Source organism: Microtus pennsylvanicus, chromosome 13 (genome assembly GCF_037038515.1).
Source record: "Microtus pennsylvanicus isolate mMicPen1 chromosome 13, mMicPen1.hap1, whole genome shotgun sequence".
NCBI classification, from domain to species: domain Eukaryota; kingdom Metazoa; phylum Chordata; class Mammalia; order Rodentia; family Cricetidae; genus Microtus; species Microtus pennsylvanicus.
The window spans coordinates 83,451,913-83,467,342 of NC_134591.1; the positions used below are offsets into that span (position 1 = coordinate 83,451,913).

Consider the following 15,430-nt stretch of genomic DNA (forward strand, 5'->3'; position numbering starts at 1 on the left):
GGCGGAGGCGGAGGCGGGACGGCCGGGCTGGTCGCGAGGAGCCGCCCTCCGGGAAGGGCCCGAAAAAGAATCGGCGGCACAAAATGGCGGCGGCGGCGGCCGGGGCTTCGGTGCTGGCGGCCCCCGCGTTGGCGGCCGGGGCTTCCGGCTCGGGGGGAGCCACCCCAGGGTCGCAGGGGGTGCTGATCGGTGACAGGCTCTACTCGGGCGTGCTCATCACCCTGGAGAACTGCCTGCTGCCCGACGACAAGCTGCGCTTCACGCCGTCCATGTCGAGCGGTCTCGACAGCGACACGGAGACCGGCCTCCGCGTGGTGGGCTGCGAGCTCATCCAGGCAGCCGGCATCCTGCTCCGCCTGCCGCAGGTAAGGGCGCGGCCGCGAGCGTAGTAGGTAACCGTCCGCCGGCGGTCGAGAGTGCCGGCCGGCCCTTTGTTGTCGGCTTGGCCCATGTCCCGGGACCGGGCCGAGGTCGGAGCCCGACCCGCACCGCAGCCTTGACGTAATCCCGACTCCGTGCCTCCGACCTGGCCGCTGACCCGCTCCGAGTGCGGCCCGCGCCCGGGCTTCCCCTCCCCCACGCCCTCGGGCCAAGGCCCTTTTACAAACCCCAGGACCGCCCCGCGAGACAGAAGTTCTCTGGGGAAGTGGGATCTGTCGTGGGTATTTGTCCTGGGGGAAGGAACTACACTGGACGCTTGAGCTGGGTTGAGTTCTGCCTTCAAAAGTGATGGAATCTTCTCCATCCCTAGGTGGCCATGGCTACAGGGCAGGTGTTGTTCCAGCGGTTCTTTTACACGAAGTCCTTCGTGAAACATTCCATGGAGGTAGGCTTCTCTCTGTTTTATCAGAGAAATGGATTGGGAGGAAAGCTGGCCTGTTGTGCCCACTACTTACTTAGTGAACTGAATACTGTCCTGCAAACTTTATACCGTTCTCCCTGGAGGCCTGTCTCTGTACCTTCTGTTTGCTCCTAATAGTTTTTAACACCCCGGAAGGTCCTCAGGTTGGGGAAAAACACCCGTGTCCCAATGTACGTTTCAGCATGTGTCCATGGCTTGTGTTCACCTGGCTTCCAAAATAGAAGAGGCTCCAAGACGAATCAGGGATGTCATCAATGTATTCCATCGCCTTCGGCATCTCAGAGAGAAAAAGTGAGTCCTTTCCAGAGCTGTCAAATGTCTGTCTGTTATACCAACCTGATACCAACCCGTGGATTCGCAGTAGTTTGTTCCTAAGTGCCCCATACCATGGGGGCAGTGGTGGGGGAGCACGGTGATAGGATAATTGGCTGTTCTAGCCCTGCTGGAATGCCACCCTGTTGTCCTGTCTGCTCTGTGGTTCGTTACTCAGAATCACCAAGCCCCAGACCAGTGGATCTCACCCTTCGTGCTGACAGTGTCTAAGCTAGTGATTCTTCGTTAAGAGAGCTGTCCCAGCATTGTGTTGTGTTTGTCAGCATTCCTGGCCTCCTTGCCAGAAACATTCCTAAGTTGTAGCAGAATGCCCCTTGGGATGGTCTTTTTTGATATCTGACCTTGCCGTGTAGTTAAATGGCCTGGAAATGTAGATGCAGCTGGGTTCTCCTCTCAGCAGTTCCTTCCCAATCTCCCCTTATGTTCAGATACATGAGCATGCTTCTCTCCAAAGTACTGCTTTTTAAAGCACCCATGGAGAGCTGGCATGGTGGCGCATGCCTTTAATCATGGCACTCAGGAGACAGAGGCAGGAGGATGTCTTGAGTTTGAGGTCAGCCTGGTCTACAGAACTGGTTGCAAGACAGCCTGGGCTACACAAAGAAACCCTGTCTAGCAAAACAACAAACAAAACCCAACCCACCCTTGGAACAAATCCTGGTGAGTAAGAGTTAGAAATAGGATCAGGAGTTCACGGTCATCTGTCGTCAACTACATAATGAATTTAAATCAACCTGGAATATGTAAGACCCTATCACAGAAGAACACACGACATAAGAAGATCCTGTCTCAAAAACAGGTAAAACCCAAAGCAGTGGCTCAGTAGGTTCTTGTCCTGCATTCAGCTCTGGGATCAACAGGTTAGGAGAGAATTGACTTCCACAAGTTGTCCTTTGTCCTCCACAGGCACAACCCATAAACCACACAAACAGTATAAATTTTAAAGAATATATACGCAGGGTTGATGAGATGCTTTGGTGGGTAAATGAGCTGCTGCCAAGCCTGGGACCTGCATTTGATGCCCAGGTCCCACATGGTAGACGTAGAGGGAGGCAGCTGACTTGTCCCCAGTCATGGACCATATCCCAGACTTCCTGTTCTTGTTCACAGAAGCCCTTTAGTTTTTGTTTTGTTCTGCTCTTTTCTAAACCAGAGTCTTGCTGTGTGGCCTTAGTTGGCTTGGCCAGACTAGGCTTTCCTCTCTCAGGTGGCCTGTCTCTGTCCCCAGAGTGCTGGAGTTAGAGAAATGTACCACGATGCCCAGCTTAACAGAAACCCCTTTAAAACACAACCTGGTCTCTTTGGTTTGGTTTGGGTTTTTGAGACAGGGTTTCTCTGTATACCTGGCTGATCTAGAGATCCACCTGTCTCTGAGATCAAAGAAAGGCATACATCACCACACCCAGCTACAACCTGGTATCTTTTTCAATAGTCTGTCATCTGTATCTGCAGCTTTCTCACTCAAGAGTTCAACCAGCCTTGGATTGAAACTCTTGGGTGTCACTATTCCTTACAACAGTACCGGAACTATATGTGTATAGCATTTATATTGTACTAGGTATCATAAAGTGCCCAAGTGATTTGAAACATGTGGAGGCTGTCTGTAAGTGCTATGGGGATATGTCACCATTTCGTATAAGAAACTTGAGCATTCATAGGTATTCGAGTAGGTGAAAGTAGTCATGGAACCAGCTCTAGTGTATACTGAGGGGCGACTTTATTGTGCTTTATTGGTTCTGTAATTTCCCATCCAACCAGAAAGGTTGATCTTTTTTTCTTGAATCTGACATGTTATATAGCCCTTGTGCAAAGATCCTGAGATCCTCCACCATATTCAGGAGGTGTGTTGATATTCTAGAAAACTGTGTAGAGACAAGGGGCAGGTTAGTAATAAAGTATACTTAGGGTCTTTCAGGTGAAAAATAAAGAATACATAGGTTAGAATTGGGGTTGGAGGACTGTTTTGCAACTTTGCGAAGGAAGTGAACTTGTAGGCTTCCGGTCCCGCAGCACTTATCGCTTGGTGGAATCTGAAAGAATTTTCTACAGAGCATATGCTTTGTCTTTGCAGGAAACCTGTGCCTCTGGTGCTGGATCAAGAGTATGTTAATTTAAAAAACCAGATTATAAAGGCAGAGAGACGCGTTCTCAAGGAGCTGGGCTTCTGTGTCCATGTGAAGCATCCTCACAAGGTGGGTTCAGCTTGGCATCTGCAGCCACCTAAGCCATGCTTCAGCTGACTTCCTCTGTGTGCTCCATACCCAACATTCGTATATGGATTCTAGTGATTGTGAGGCAGGCACTTTACTGATTGAGCTTTCTCCTTAGCACTTAAGAGCAAACTTTTAAAAGTTACTTTGGAGGATCTGGAGAGATGGAACCAGCAATCTGCTCTTCCAGAGGTTTTGAGTTCAATTCCCAGCAACCGCATGGTGGCTCACAATGTGTAATGAGATCTGGTGCCTTCTGATATGTGGATGGAATACTGTATACATAATAATAAATCTTTTTTTAAAAAGTTACTTTAGAAATAGCTTTAATATCTCCTTTGGAAGAACAGAAGAATTCTGAATTCTTTTATTTCAAAATGAACCAAGTAGTCTATAATATGTGCTGACTAGAAGTGAATTTATTAGATTGTTCCATGAGTGTCTTATCTAGTGTAGCTAAACTGAAACTTGAAAGCTTCAGGTTTAGCTGAGTTCAGTAGAGCACACTGTAATTTTGGCACTTGGGTAGCAAAAGTTCGTGTTTACTTCTCTGGCCTTGTCGTCTTCTCTTGCTTATTTGAGTTTCTGACATTAGATTCTTGATAAATTCTCAACTAAATATTTTAAGTGCTTTTCTTAATGTGTTTAATGTATTTTCATGTTTTGTGCAAGTTGGCTACTGGGGTACAGGGATGTATAGTGCAGGCAACTCTCTCTGGTGGAAAGGTTTTGTCAGCAAGAATGAAAATGAGCCACATGGAAAACAAGGCCTTCCATGCCACAGGTGCAGATTGGTCTTCACATATGCACTCTGCCCAACTATAAAAGCACGTAGCAAGCACATCCTAAAAGTTGAGCTGTCTGCCGGACATCACCAGGAGCTCCCTGGGGTATAGCTTGAGGTTCTTTTGCTGCATGGACACCAAGATCTGAGTTCCATGCTCTCCGAGTTTTTGTTAATAACTGCCTGACCCATATCTTCCAGATAATCGTTATGTACCTTCAGGTGTTAGAGTGTGAGCGTAACCAACACCTGGTCCAGACTGCATGGTGAGTTGATTTTCCTTGTTTTATGAGACCAGCAAGGGCAGTTCAGGAATGTATTACTTGAGGCACCTGGGCAGTGGGTTGTCATCCCATGACTTGGTTATGGTCTGGAATTGTCTCAGTGCCTCCCCCAAAATGACAGGGACAGTCTTAACGGTAGGTGGCCCATCCATCCCTGCCCCTGTATTTCCAATGTTCCCACCCCATGAGAGTAGTCCGTACACTTCCCTCTGGGGTTTGCCAGCTGGGTGTAGGAATGTTCTTAGGTGGTCGCTCCAATCACAAAATCAGTGCTATTGTTTCCAGGGAACTGAGGGAAGGGAAAGGCTTTTGATGCAGTCCCGGGTTGGTTTTAGCAGGCATATGCTAGAATGAAGCCTGAAGTAACAGTTAGGTGTTGGGGTATTTTCCCCACAGAATTAAGTCTATGGGGTCATATTGCTGACTGAATTGTCTGGTGCTATGACATGCTTTATAGAGAACCTGTTTTGACTTTTCTTTTCTGTACTCTTTCAATCAAAGGGTAGCCTCTGAGGGTAAGTGACTAAGACTTCTCCTCTGCTGTCCAAGCGCTTTGGTGCAGGGACAGCGGCCGTCTTCAGCCAATCCAGTGCAGGCTCTCCACCGAAGGCTGGCTCTAGACTGGTGGTATGCGTACCTGATAGTATAGTCATGGCCGACTGCTGCTTGTGGTTCTCTGACGATTGTGCTTCTTGTTAATCCTGTCGTGCTTGGTAATTGTATCAATTAGAGTTGATAATTGTCTTGACTTGAATTTTGTTCTTTTAAAATTGCTGTACCTGTACAATAAAGATGCAATACCTTTCTTTTTAAAAAAAATATATATATATATGTGGGGCTGGAGAGATGGCTCAGTGGTTAAGAGTACTGACTGCTCTTCCAGAGGTCCTGAGTTCAGTTCCCAGCAACTACATGGTGGCTCACAACCATCTGTATTGTGATCTGCTGCCCTCTTCTGGCCTGCAGGCATATATGCAGACAGAACACTGTATACACAATAAATAATATTAAAAAAATATGTACAGAAAGCAGTAAGAACTGAAGTGACAAATTGGCATGGTGAAATTCAGGCTGTTATTGGATCTTTTCATTATTTCTCCCAAGTCCTACAGTTGCTCTTTTCAGCAGCTTAAGTAGGATTTATTCCAGTAAAGGTATGCATCTTTAAGTTAAACTATTGTAATTTATTTCTAATGTAGCATTAAGTTTAAATACACATTTAAAGGATTTCACTTGTTTTTAGAACTTAAAATAATGGGTTAATATATTTGAATACTAAAAATTCCTTATCAGTAATAAAGTTATTTGTAATATTTGTTAATGTTTACGCTGTTTAGCCACAGAATGGCTCCTGAGAGATGGACAGTGCAGCTATCTTTCTGACTTCTGATGTGTAGAGTTAATGCTTCCAGGGCCAGCTGCCTCTCATAGACATCTGTAGAATTTGTTGTTTAAAATGTCAGAATGGGTTTGAATGTTACCTTCTCTGAGGTTTTAGGACAAAGGTACTGGGTGGGGCAATTGAATCTCATGAGGTACAGCCTGGCGTTAGGGTATGCTGTGCCATTATTGGATATGTTGGGCAGCGTATAATATAACCTCTTCACATGTTTTCTCATTGTTTTTTGCAATGTTGATAAAGCTAGTATTCCATTTGGTTATAATCTATAAATTTTAAAGGAATATAAAGAAAATGTAAAAAGTTAGCCAATTTTTAGAACTTTTCTAAAAATGTGAAGTTTTGTACTTACATATATTTTCTAAAGTATTATAGCATTTTTAAGTGTACTTTGTTGCCACTTTTAGTGTTTTGTTGCTTTTGTCTGATTTTTATGAATGTTCATTTTAAGACTCCTTGTTGAAATGGGACAGTTTGGAAACGTTCTTTGATAAGACCGAGAAGAGGATTCCCTTGGGTGTTGAGCCCATGCATCTGAACTGCACCCAAGGGCCTTTCCCTTTTCCAAGTGGACTCCCTCACTGGAGCTGTGGCTCAGTCATCTGGAGAAGGACCGGGCCACAAGTGCTGCCTGAAGAAAAGGAACACAGGACAGCTTGTCTCGCAGTTTCGAGGCTCATGCTCAGCCTGCTCATTTGAGTTTGCATGTTTCTCTGCACTATGGATTTTGAGCATTTAGATTTCTTTAATCGACTACATTTTAACTACCAAGTAGCATTTTCTTTCCAAGCATTGTGCTTTGCATGATAGCAGGCCAAATAGAGAAGGAAAAGTAAAGTTAAAGTCGGTTCTCGTTCATAGCAACACGTATTGTTTGACATTCAGCCAGCTTTTTTCCCCCAGTGATTTCTTTCTTTCATGTATTCAGAATGCCCCAGGTATCTCTGGAGATTCCCAGAGTACCCAGCTCAGCCCTAGTGTAGAACCCTTAGGAATATCAACCTTTGGTGGCAGGTGGTGGCACAGTTGCCCACAGCACTACAGTCTTCCTGGTCTTCTTTTCAGGAACTACATGAATGACAGCCTTCGCACAGATGTCTTCGTGCGGTTCCAGCCTGAGAGCATTGCTTGTGCCTGTATCTACCTCGCTGCCCGGACACTGGAGGTAAGTGTGCGACTCTCTAGGTTTTAATCTAGACTCTAGACCTTTCTCCAGCCTCTGGTAAATGTTAATGTGTTTGTCAAACTAGGTTCATTTGCAGAAGAGTTTCTTGCTAAACTGGCAGGCCATTTTAGGTGTTACCCTAAGAATCTTGTTGGCCTTGAAGTGTTTTGGTGAGGGTGGTAGTAGTGGTGGGTTTTTTTTGTTGTTGTTGTTTTGTTTTGTTTTTTAGATAGGGCTGTCTTCAAACTTACAGAGATCCAGTCTCTGCTCCTGAGTGGTAGGATTAAAGGTGTGGGTATGCACCACCATACCTGGCCTTGGAGTTCTTAAGGAAAGCAAGTGACATGATTACTTATGTGTTCACAGATCCCTTTACCCAATCGTCCGCATTGGTTTCTTTTGTTTGGAGCAACTGAAGAAGAAATTCAAGAAATCTGCTTTAAAATCCTGCAGCTTTATACACGGAAAAAGGTTCCTCTGTGTTTTTGTATGGATGAATTGCTTGTGTTTGGCCAGAAGCATTTGGTTCTGAATGGATGGATGATTCTGCCTTTTTCAGGTTGATTTGACACACCTAGAAAGTGAGGTGGAGAAGAGAAAGCATGCCATTGAAGAGGCCAAGGCACGAGCGAGGGGGCTGCTACCAGGGAGTGCTCCAGTTCTGGACAGTGCTGCAGGGTTCTCACCTGCTTCCAAGCTGGGTGAGTGTTGAGAGTTTATTCCTCACAAGGGAGCGGTTTGTAACCTGACTTTTGGTTTGGGGATATGTGGTATTGCCTGTGAGATATCTCCTGGAGTTGATTGCAGCTTATCTCAACAGTACTCTGGCACTGGAATCCCTAGCAATCTGTTAGTGGTCCTTAAAAATAAGTCAGAGCGGCCCCAAGGATTGTTTTCATATTAAGAGATATGTCTGGAAAGTGGTGTTGCACACCTTTAATCCCAACACTCAGGAGACAGAGCCAGGTGGATCTGTGAATTTGCCAGCCTGATTTACAGAGCGAGTTCCAGGACAGGCTCCAAAGCTATACAGAGAGACCCTGTCTAAAAAAACCAAAAATAAAATAAAAAGAAATATGGACAGCCTTTCTGAAATGCTGTTTGTTTGTTTTTAATTCGTTTGTTTTTCTTAACCATATCTACCAAGTTGACTTGTTTTCCCTCCCTCCCTCCCTCCCTCCCTCCCTCCCTCCCTCCCTCTCTCTCTCTCTCTCTCTCTCTCTCTCTCTCATACACACACACACACAGTTTCTCTGTAACAGCTCTGACTGTCCAGCTGTTCTGAAACAAACTTTGTGGACCAGGCTGCCCTGTCTCCTGAGTACTAGGATTAAAGGCACGCACCACCCCTACCCAGATAAATTTTTTTTTAAAGATTTATTTATTATGTATACAACATTCTGCTTCCATGTATACCTGCACGACAGAAGAGGGCACTGGATCTCATTATAGATGGTTGTGAGCCACCATGTGGTTGCTGGGAATTGAACTCAGGATCTCTGGAAGAGCAGCCAGTGCTCTTTAACCTCTGAGCCATCTCTCCAGCCCCCCCCCCAGCTAAATTTTTAAATTTAGAGTCTATGATTATATTGTTAGAACATAGAATATGGTACTCATTCCCTCGTCCCTGGGCAAAATAGGTCTGAACAGAAGGCCTGACTGTGTCTTGTGTATTTTCATTCTGGGCTCCAGGGTAGTTAGTTAGTTAGTTACAAATGGTCTTGTCTTGCTTTGCTAGTATATTTATTTTGACTTTTGTGTTTCAAGATAGGATTTTTTCTTATTTGAAGAAATTTCTGATTATGGTTTTAATTTCTTGTTAGGTTCAGTAGAATCCCCTAAAGAAGGTAAAGGAAACAAGTCTTCCCCTCTCTCTGTGAAGAACGCCAAACGGAAAGTGGAGGGCCCAAAGAAAGCCAAGGCAGACAGCCCTGTGAATGGGTAAGATGCTCATGTCTGCCTAGGTAGACAGTGGAGGCTAAAAATATTGCAGGTCTCTAACTACTCTGTTCTGTGTGCAGCTTGCCCAAAGGGCACGAGAGTCGCAGTCAAAGCAGGAGCCGTGAACAGAGCTACTCAAGATCCCCGTCCCGGTCTGCTTCTCCGAAGAGAAGGTGTGTGCCTGGTGCTTGCCCATGAGACTCTAACCTGGTGTTTTCTTAGGATAGTAGGAGGGCACATATAGATGTCTCCTGCAATAATGTAGGCACTGGCTCTTTACTATTACTATTATTATTTTATTTGAAACAGGGTTTTTTTCTGTGTAACCCTAGCTGTCCTGGAACTTGCTCTGTAGAGCAAGCTGCCTCCCAAGTTCGGGCATTACAGGAGTGTGCCGTCACACCCAGTGGGACAGGGGCTCCTAACCTGATGTGGTTCTTCTTTCTCTGAATTTAAGATTCTTTGTGGCCAAGTGGTAGTGGTACATGCCTTTAATCCCAGCCATTGGGAGAAAGAGGCAGTCAGATAGGTGAGTTTGAGGCCAGCTTGGTCTACAGAGTGGTCTGCAAGGCAAGATAGCCAGGGTACACAGAGAAAGCCTGTTTCAAAACGTGACACAAAACAAAACGAGCCCCTTTGCCAGCTCCTCCTTTGTTAGGTAAGGCTTGGCTAGGATCACAAGCATGTTTTTCTCTTCACAGGAAAAGTGACAGTGGCTCTACCTCGGGTGGGTCCAAGTCACAGAGTCGTTCTCGGAGCCGCAGTGACTCTCCTCCAAGGCAGGTGCACCGTGGTGCTCCCTACAAAGGCTCAGAAGTGAGGGCCTCCCGGAAAGCAAAGGACTGCAAGTACCTCACCCAGAAGCCACACAAGTCTCGTAGCCGGAGCTCCTCTCGTTCTCGAAGCCGGTCACGAGAGCGGACAGACAATTCTGGAAAATACAAGAAGAAAAGTCATTACTACAGAGATCAGAGACGGGAGCGCTCAAGGTCCTACGAGCGCACAGGCCATCGCTATGAGCGGGACCACCCTGGACACAGCAGACACCGGAGGTGAGATGGATTTCCTGGTGGCTGCCCTGGTCCCTCCCTGTTGGGCACACCTTGGCTTCAGTGGCCTTGTAGCATGGTGTTTTTTGGAAGTGTTTTCAATTGGACCTTGAGGTGAATTTAACTGATAGGACGGCGAACAAGGTGCACTTGAGGCTGGCCTGGGGAGTGCTGCGCGCCTGTCCCAGTTGGAGGTGCACCTCAGCTGCAGATCTTCAGGTAACTGGATGAAACAGCAGAGGCACTCGTCCCCATTGGCGTGGCTTGGTGCTATTGATGAGCTGTCGCTTCACTCCTAAACCGATACTCAATTACGTAAAGCCAAGAAAGATGATTTTTCACATGTTTGCCTATATTAGGTTATACTTGTGTACATACTTTCCAGTGTTTCACAATGAGGAAATGGCCTTAATAGCCCCTTATTCTCTATTTGCGTTGTAAATAAACATGTGCTTAATACAAGTGAAAGCTATATATGAAAACTCAGAATTTGAATTCTGTTAGCTTAACACTTGTATAGAGAATTCTGATTTTTAAAATGTGAAGGTATTTAGGTCTGTGTTGAAAGTCTTATATTTTTATCTGTGCAATGCTGAGTGCAGGCCACCAGCTCTAGAGAAATTTTATGAGGTTGAATAAACAATTCTCAGGACACTTGGGGTGTAAGACGTGGGCTGTTACCTGCTTGTTTTCTAGTGTGCGCGCCTGGGGTGGTGGGAGTGTGTGCAGCTGTGCACTCGGGGTGACAGGAGTGAGTGTGTGCAACTGTGCACTGCCAGCTGAGCTTCCAGGGGAAACACGACTGTATGTCCCAGTTCTCATTAAAGGATTGGATTTTGTATTAAGCTCTGTGCCTTCCTGAAACCATCTACCCTTAGAGATGAAAGGATGTTTTCTGGAGTGCACCAGGAGGGGAGAGGTGACATCAGTGTACAGCTGAAGGGCTTCAGGCTAGGGTCATGGTGTATCAGAGCTTACGGTTTGTATTTAAGTACAGGGACGGCCAAGAATAGGGCTCATGGGTTCAGAGCTGAGATCTGAACCTCTGTGGACAGTGAAACAGGTAAAAATGAGCAGGCCTATTCAGCACATCCTGGTAGCCTGCATATACTTTGTCTGAGTAGCGTTGTTGGGGCTAGTCAAATCCTGCTCAGGCCAGCTTCCTGGTTCCCTGTCACTTCACAACTAGCCTGTGGGTCAACTCTACTACAGTGGCACCTAGGTCATGGTGACCATTGGGACCAGTATAGGTTCAGCAAGGTATTTTGGGTCCTTGACAAGAGAAAACAGTTCATCCTGGTAGCCCCTATCTGAGGGTGGTATGATCAACCCTTCCCTCCCTCTAAGGCAGTGATTCTCAACCTCTTGGTTGCAACCCCTTTGGGGTGAAACAACCCTTTCATGGGGGTCACCCAAGACCATTGGAGTAGCAATAAAAATAGTTTTGATTGGGGATCACCATAATGTGAGGAATTGTATGTATTAAAGGGAATTTAGGAAGCATTAAGAAGGTTAAGAATCACTGCTCTAAGGGAATCCATGTAACATAACATAGGGTACAGAAGCCACTGTTGCCTTGTTTATATACTCTTCATCAAGAATCCTCCTGCTACTGGAGAGATGGCTCAGCGGTTATGAACACTGACTGTTCTTCCAAAGGTCCTAAGTTCAATTCCCAGCAACCACAAACGTCTATAATGAGATCTGGTGCCCTCTTCTGGCCTGCAGATATATAGGCAAAGCCTATATACATAATAAATAAATCTTTTTTTTTTTTTTTCCGAGACAGGGTTTCTCTGTGGCTTTGGAGCCTGTCCTGGAACTAGCTCTGTAGACCAGGCTGGTCTCGAACTCACAGAGATCCGCCTGCCTCTGCCTCCCGAGTGCTGGGATTAAAGGCATGCGCCACCACCGCCCGACTCATAATAAATAAATCTTAAAAGAGTATTTTATTTTTTTTATTCTTATCTGTGTTAGCCATGTGGCTCCGTAATTTATTCAGCAGGGCAGGCCACATCTTGCTTCTTCGATGTCTGGACAGGACTGGGGAGGAATGGGCTTCCTCCTTCTCAGAATTCTGTTCTCATTGACCCACCTCTACTTAAAAGAGTATATAAAAAACAAAAAGAATCCTGTGGTTCAGGCACAGTGATGCTGTTGTGTGTTGGTCACTTTATTTGATGCAGGAGACACTGTTGAGCTTTTTTATCATGTATAATATTCGAGTAATGGGCTGGAGAGATGGCTCAGGGGTTAAGGATGCTGACTGTTCTTCCAGATGTCCTGAGTTCAATTCCCAGCAAACCACATGGTGGCTCACAACCATCTACAATGAGATCTGGTGCCCTCTTCTGGTGTGCAGGCATACATGGAGGCAGCACACTGTATTGTATACTTAATAAATAAAATCTTTAAAAAAAAATATTCGAGTAACATGTAGATCTTACATAATAGTAAGAAAAACCACATAATAGTATGTTTTGTTTTAGAACATTTCCCTTAAGTTTAATTAAGAAGGGGTTTCTAGGGCTGCAGAGATGGCTCAGAGGTTAAGAGCACTAGTTATTCTTCCAGAGGTCCTGAGTTCAATTCCCAGCAACCACATGATGCCTCCCAGGTACCTATAATGAGATCTGATGCCCTCTTCTGGCATACAGGCATGCAGAACGCTGTATACATAATAAATAAATAAATCTTAAAAAAAATAGACAGGCAGACCTCTGAGTTTGAGGCCAGCCTTGTCTACCAGAGCTAGTTTTAGGACAGACTCCAAAGCTACAGAGAAACCCCCCTCAAAATAACCTATCTTGAACCCCGTCCTTACCCACCAAAAAAAGATATAGGCTGGGGCTTTTGCGCCCTGATACTAGGGCTCGTTGTTTTGTTTGTTTGGGTTTTTTTTTTTTGTTTTACTTTTTAATTTTTCTAATTTAACTTTATGTGCTTTAATGTGGAATTCCCCTCTGTATGCTGCAAATGTGTTTTATTACCATTGGTTAATAAAAAAGGTACTTTGGCCTATGGCAGGGCAGAATGTAGCCAGGTTGGAAAAGATATTAGAGAGAAGGCAGAGTCAGGGGGATGCCCCACTGGAAACTTATCAGTAGGCCACAGCCTCGTGGTGATACACAGATTTATAGAAATGGTTTAATTTAAGATGTAAGAGTTAGTTGATAAGAAGCCTGAGCTAATAAGCCAAACAGTATTATAATTAGTATAGTTTCTGTGTGATTATTTGGGTCTTGGTGGCCAGGAAACAAATGAGCAGTCTCTGACTACAGTGCTTTGATATTTTTTTTTTAAAGAACAAACACTTTAAAAAAAAAATTACTTATTTTGGTTTTTCGAGACAGGGTTTTTCTGTGGTTTTGGAGCCTGTCCTGGAACTAGCTCTTGTAGACCAGGCTGGTCTCGAACTCACAGAGAGCCACCTGCCTCTGCCTCCCAAGTGCTGGGATTAAAGGCGTGCACCACTACCGCCCAGCTATTTATTATTTATTATGTATACAATAGTCTATCTGTGTGTATGCCGAAGGCCAGAAGAGGGCACCAGACCTTATTACAGATGGTTGTGAGCCACCATGTGGTTGCTGGGAATTGAACTCAAGACCTTTGGAAGAGCAGGCAATGCTCTTAACCACTGAGCCATCTCTCCAGCCCCGGTGCTTTGATACTTTGCCATGGGTGCCGGGTCTCCTGGAACTAGAGTTACAGATACTTGTGAGCTGCCATATGGGTGCTGGGAATGGAACCTGGGTCCTCAGGAAGAGCAGTCAGTGCTCTTAACCACTGTAATACAGGCAGGCCCTACTATGGACCTGCCTTTGGCCACTCACATTCTTAAATCTCTTCTATCCTCTAAAAGAAAACAAACACACACACCCTCCCCTAAAATCTTCTATCAGTGATTTTTGTTTTAGACAGGGTTTTGCTTTGTGGACCAAGTTGACCTAGAACTTAGAGATCACCTTCCTCTGCTTGCTGAGTGCTGCCATTGAAGACACACTGTGATCTACATGATCTGGGTGTTGGGAACAAACTAAAATCCTATAGAAGAGAAGGAGGTGCTCTTAACTTCAATACCACCAGTGCTTTTTCTTCAGGTTTTTGTGAAGAATTGATCTTTGTAGTTCCAGTTGGCTCATCCCAACAGTACAATCTCACAGTACCACAGGTATGTGCCCATATTTCAATGCCACCATGACCAAGCAGCCACCTGACCTGGCCCCTTCTGTTTTGGCCTACGGCCTGTTGAGGCTTAGGGATCTTAAAAGTCTGGCATTTCTCACCTCCCTGAAGACCAGAGTATTTTTTGTTTTGATTTGAGACAGGGTTTCTCTGTAACTTAGTGCCTGTCCTGTAGACCAGGCTGGCCTCAAACTCACAGCAATCCACCTGCCTCTGCCTCCTGAGTGTTCAGATTAAAGGTTTGCGCCATCACCATCTCCAACGAGGACCAGTTTTATAAGCAGAGACTGCTTGTTCGTTTCCCAGCCGCCCAGACCCTATAATCACACAGAAACTATATTAATTACAATGCTATTTAGCATGTTAGCTCTGGCTTCTTATTAACTAACTTCACATCTTAACCCGTTTCTATTCATTTATATTTTACCACGAGGCTTGTGGTTTTGCTACCTCTTGCTTGGCATTTCTTTGACTCTGCCTACTCTCTAGATCTTTTCCAGCCTGGCTATATTCTTGCCCTGCCATAGGCCAGGGCAGCTTTATTCATTAACCAATAAGAGCAACACATATACAGAAGGACATCCCACATCGGATTGGGGAAGGATGGTCGGATTGATCTTGCCCTTTCTCCTATTGGTCCCTGACCCCTAGGAGGCACTGTCCTCATCTGGATTGTTCTCAACATGATCACCTCTCCAATGGATCCTTGGTTAGGTCTTCCATTTTCATCTAATTAGATAGAGTGTGGGAGATAAACAGTTGACCATGTTGAGGTGTGGATGCACCCAAGATGAAGGCTGGAGTCTAGAGGGTAAACCCAGGCAGGGAAAAGGCTGTGACCTGTCTGGGTTAGTGCAGCGTATGGCTCAGTGGGTTCAGTGCTTGCCACACAAGCTGACAACCTGAATCAGATCCCTGGAATCCACATAGAGGTGGAAGAAGAGAGCAGACTCGACAAGGTTATCCTCTGACCTCCGCATGTGAGCTGTGGCATGTGTGTGCACAGTGCCTCCTCTCCCTCAACACCATCAGAAATGACTAAACCTTCCTATCTCAGGCATCGCCTCCTGACCTCAGTTACTGACCTGGGACTAGAACTGGCCTTTTCTGTTCTCATTGGTTTATTGTGATCCTACCACTAACTGTTGCTAGGTTAGTACCTGGGGAAGACACACTTGGGGAGTTCTTGAGTCTTACACAAACCTTTCCTAAAGC

At 45.4% G+C, this 15,430-nt stretch overlaps 1 protein-coding gene across 3 annotated transcripts; it reads left to right on the forward strand.

The window, feature by feature from the left end:
- On the forward strand, positions 1-10,872 carry Ccnl2 (cyclin L2). 3 transcript variants are annotated; one of them, XM_075946758.1, is made up of 11 exons: positions 10-365; positions 752-826; positions 1,044-1,153; positions 3,267-3,387; positions 4,391-4,455; positions 6,938-7,037; positions 7,404-7,508; positions 7,597-7,738; positions 8,861-8,978; positions 9,059-9,151; positions 9,680-10,872. In XM_075946758.1, the coding sequence occupies exons 1-11, from the start codon at positions 84-86 to the stop codon at positions 10,032-10,034; spliced, it is 1,566 nt and encodes a 521-aa protein (XP_075802873.1). In that variant the 5' UTR covers positions 10-83; the 3' UTR covers positions 10,035-10,872. The 3 variants fall into 3 exon arrangements, with proteins under 3 accessions (XP_075802875.1, XP_075802873.1, XP_075802874.1); XM_075946759.1 differs by lacking the exons at positions 10-365; positions 752-826; positions 1,044-1,153; positions 3,267-3,387; positions 4,391-4,455 and adding an exon at positions 4,976-4,988 and having other exon boundaries at positions 9,680-10,695; XM_075946760.1 differs by lacking the exons at positions 6,938-7,037; positions 7,404-7,508; positions 7,597-7,738; ... (1 more) ...; positions 9,059-9,151; positions 9,680-10,872 and adding an exon at positions 4,975-5,292 and having other exon boundaries at positions 1-365.
- Positions 10,873-15,430: the final 4,558 nt, after the last annotated feature.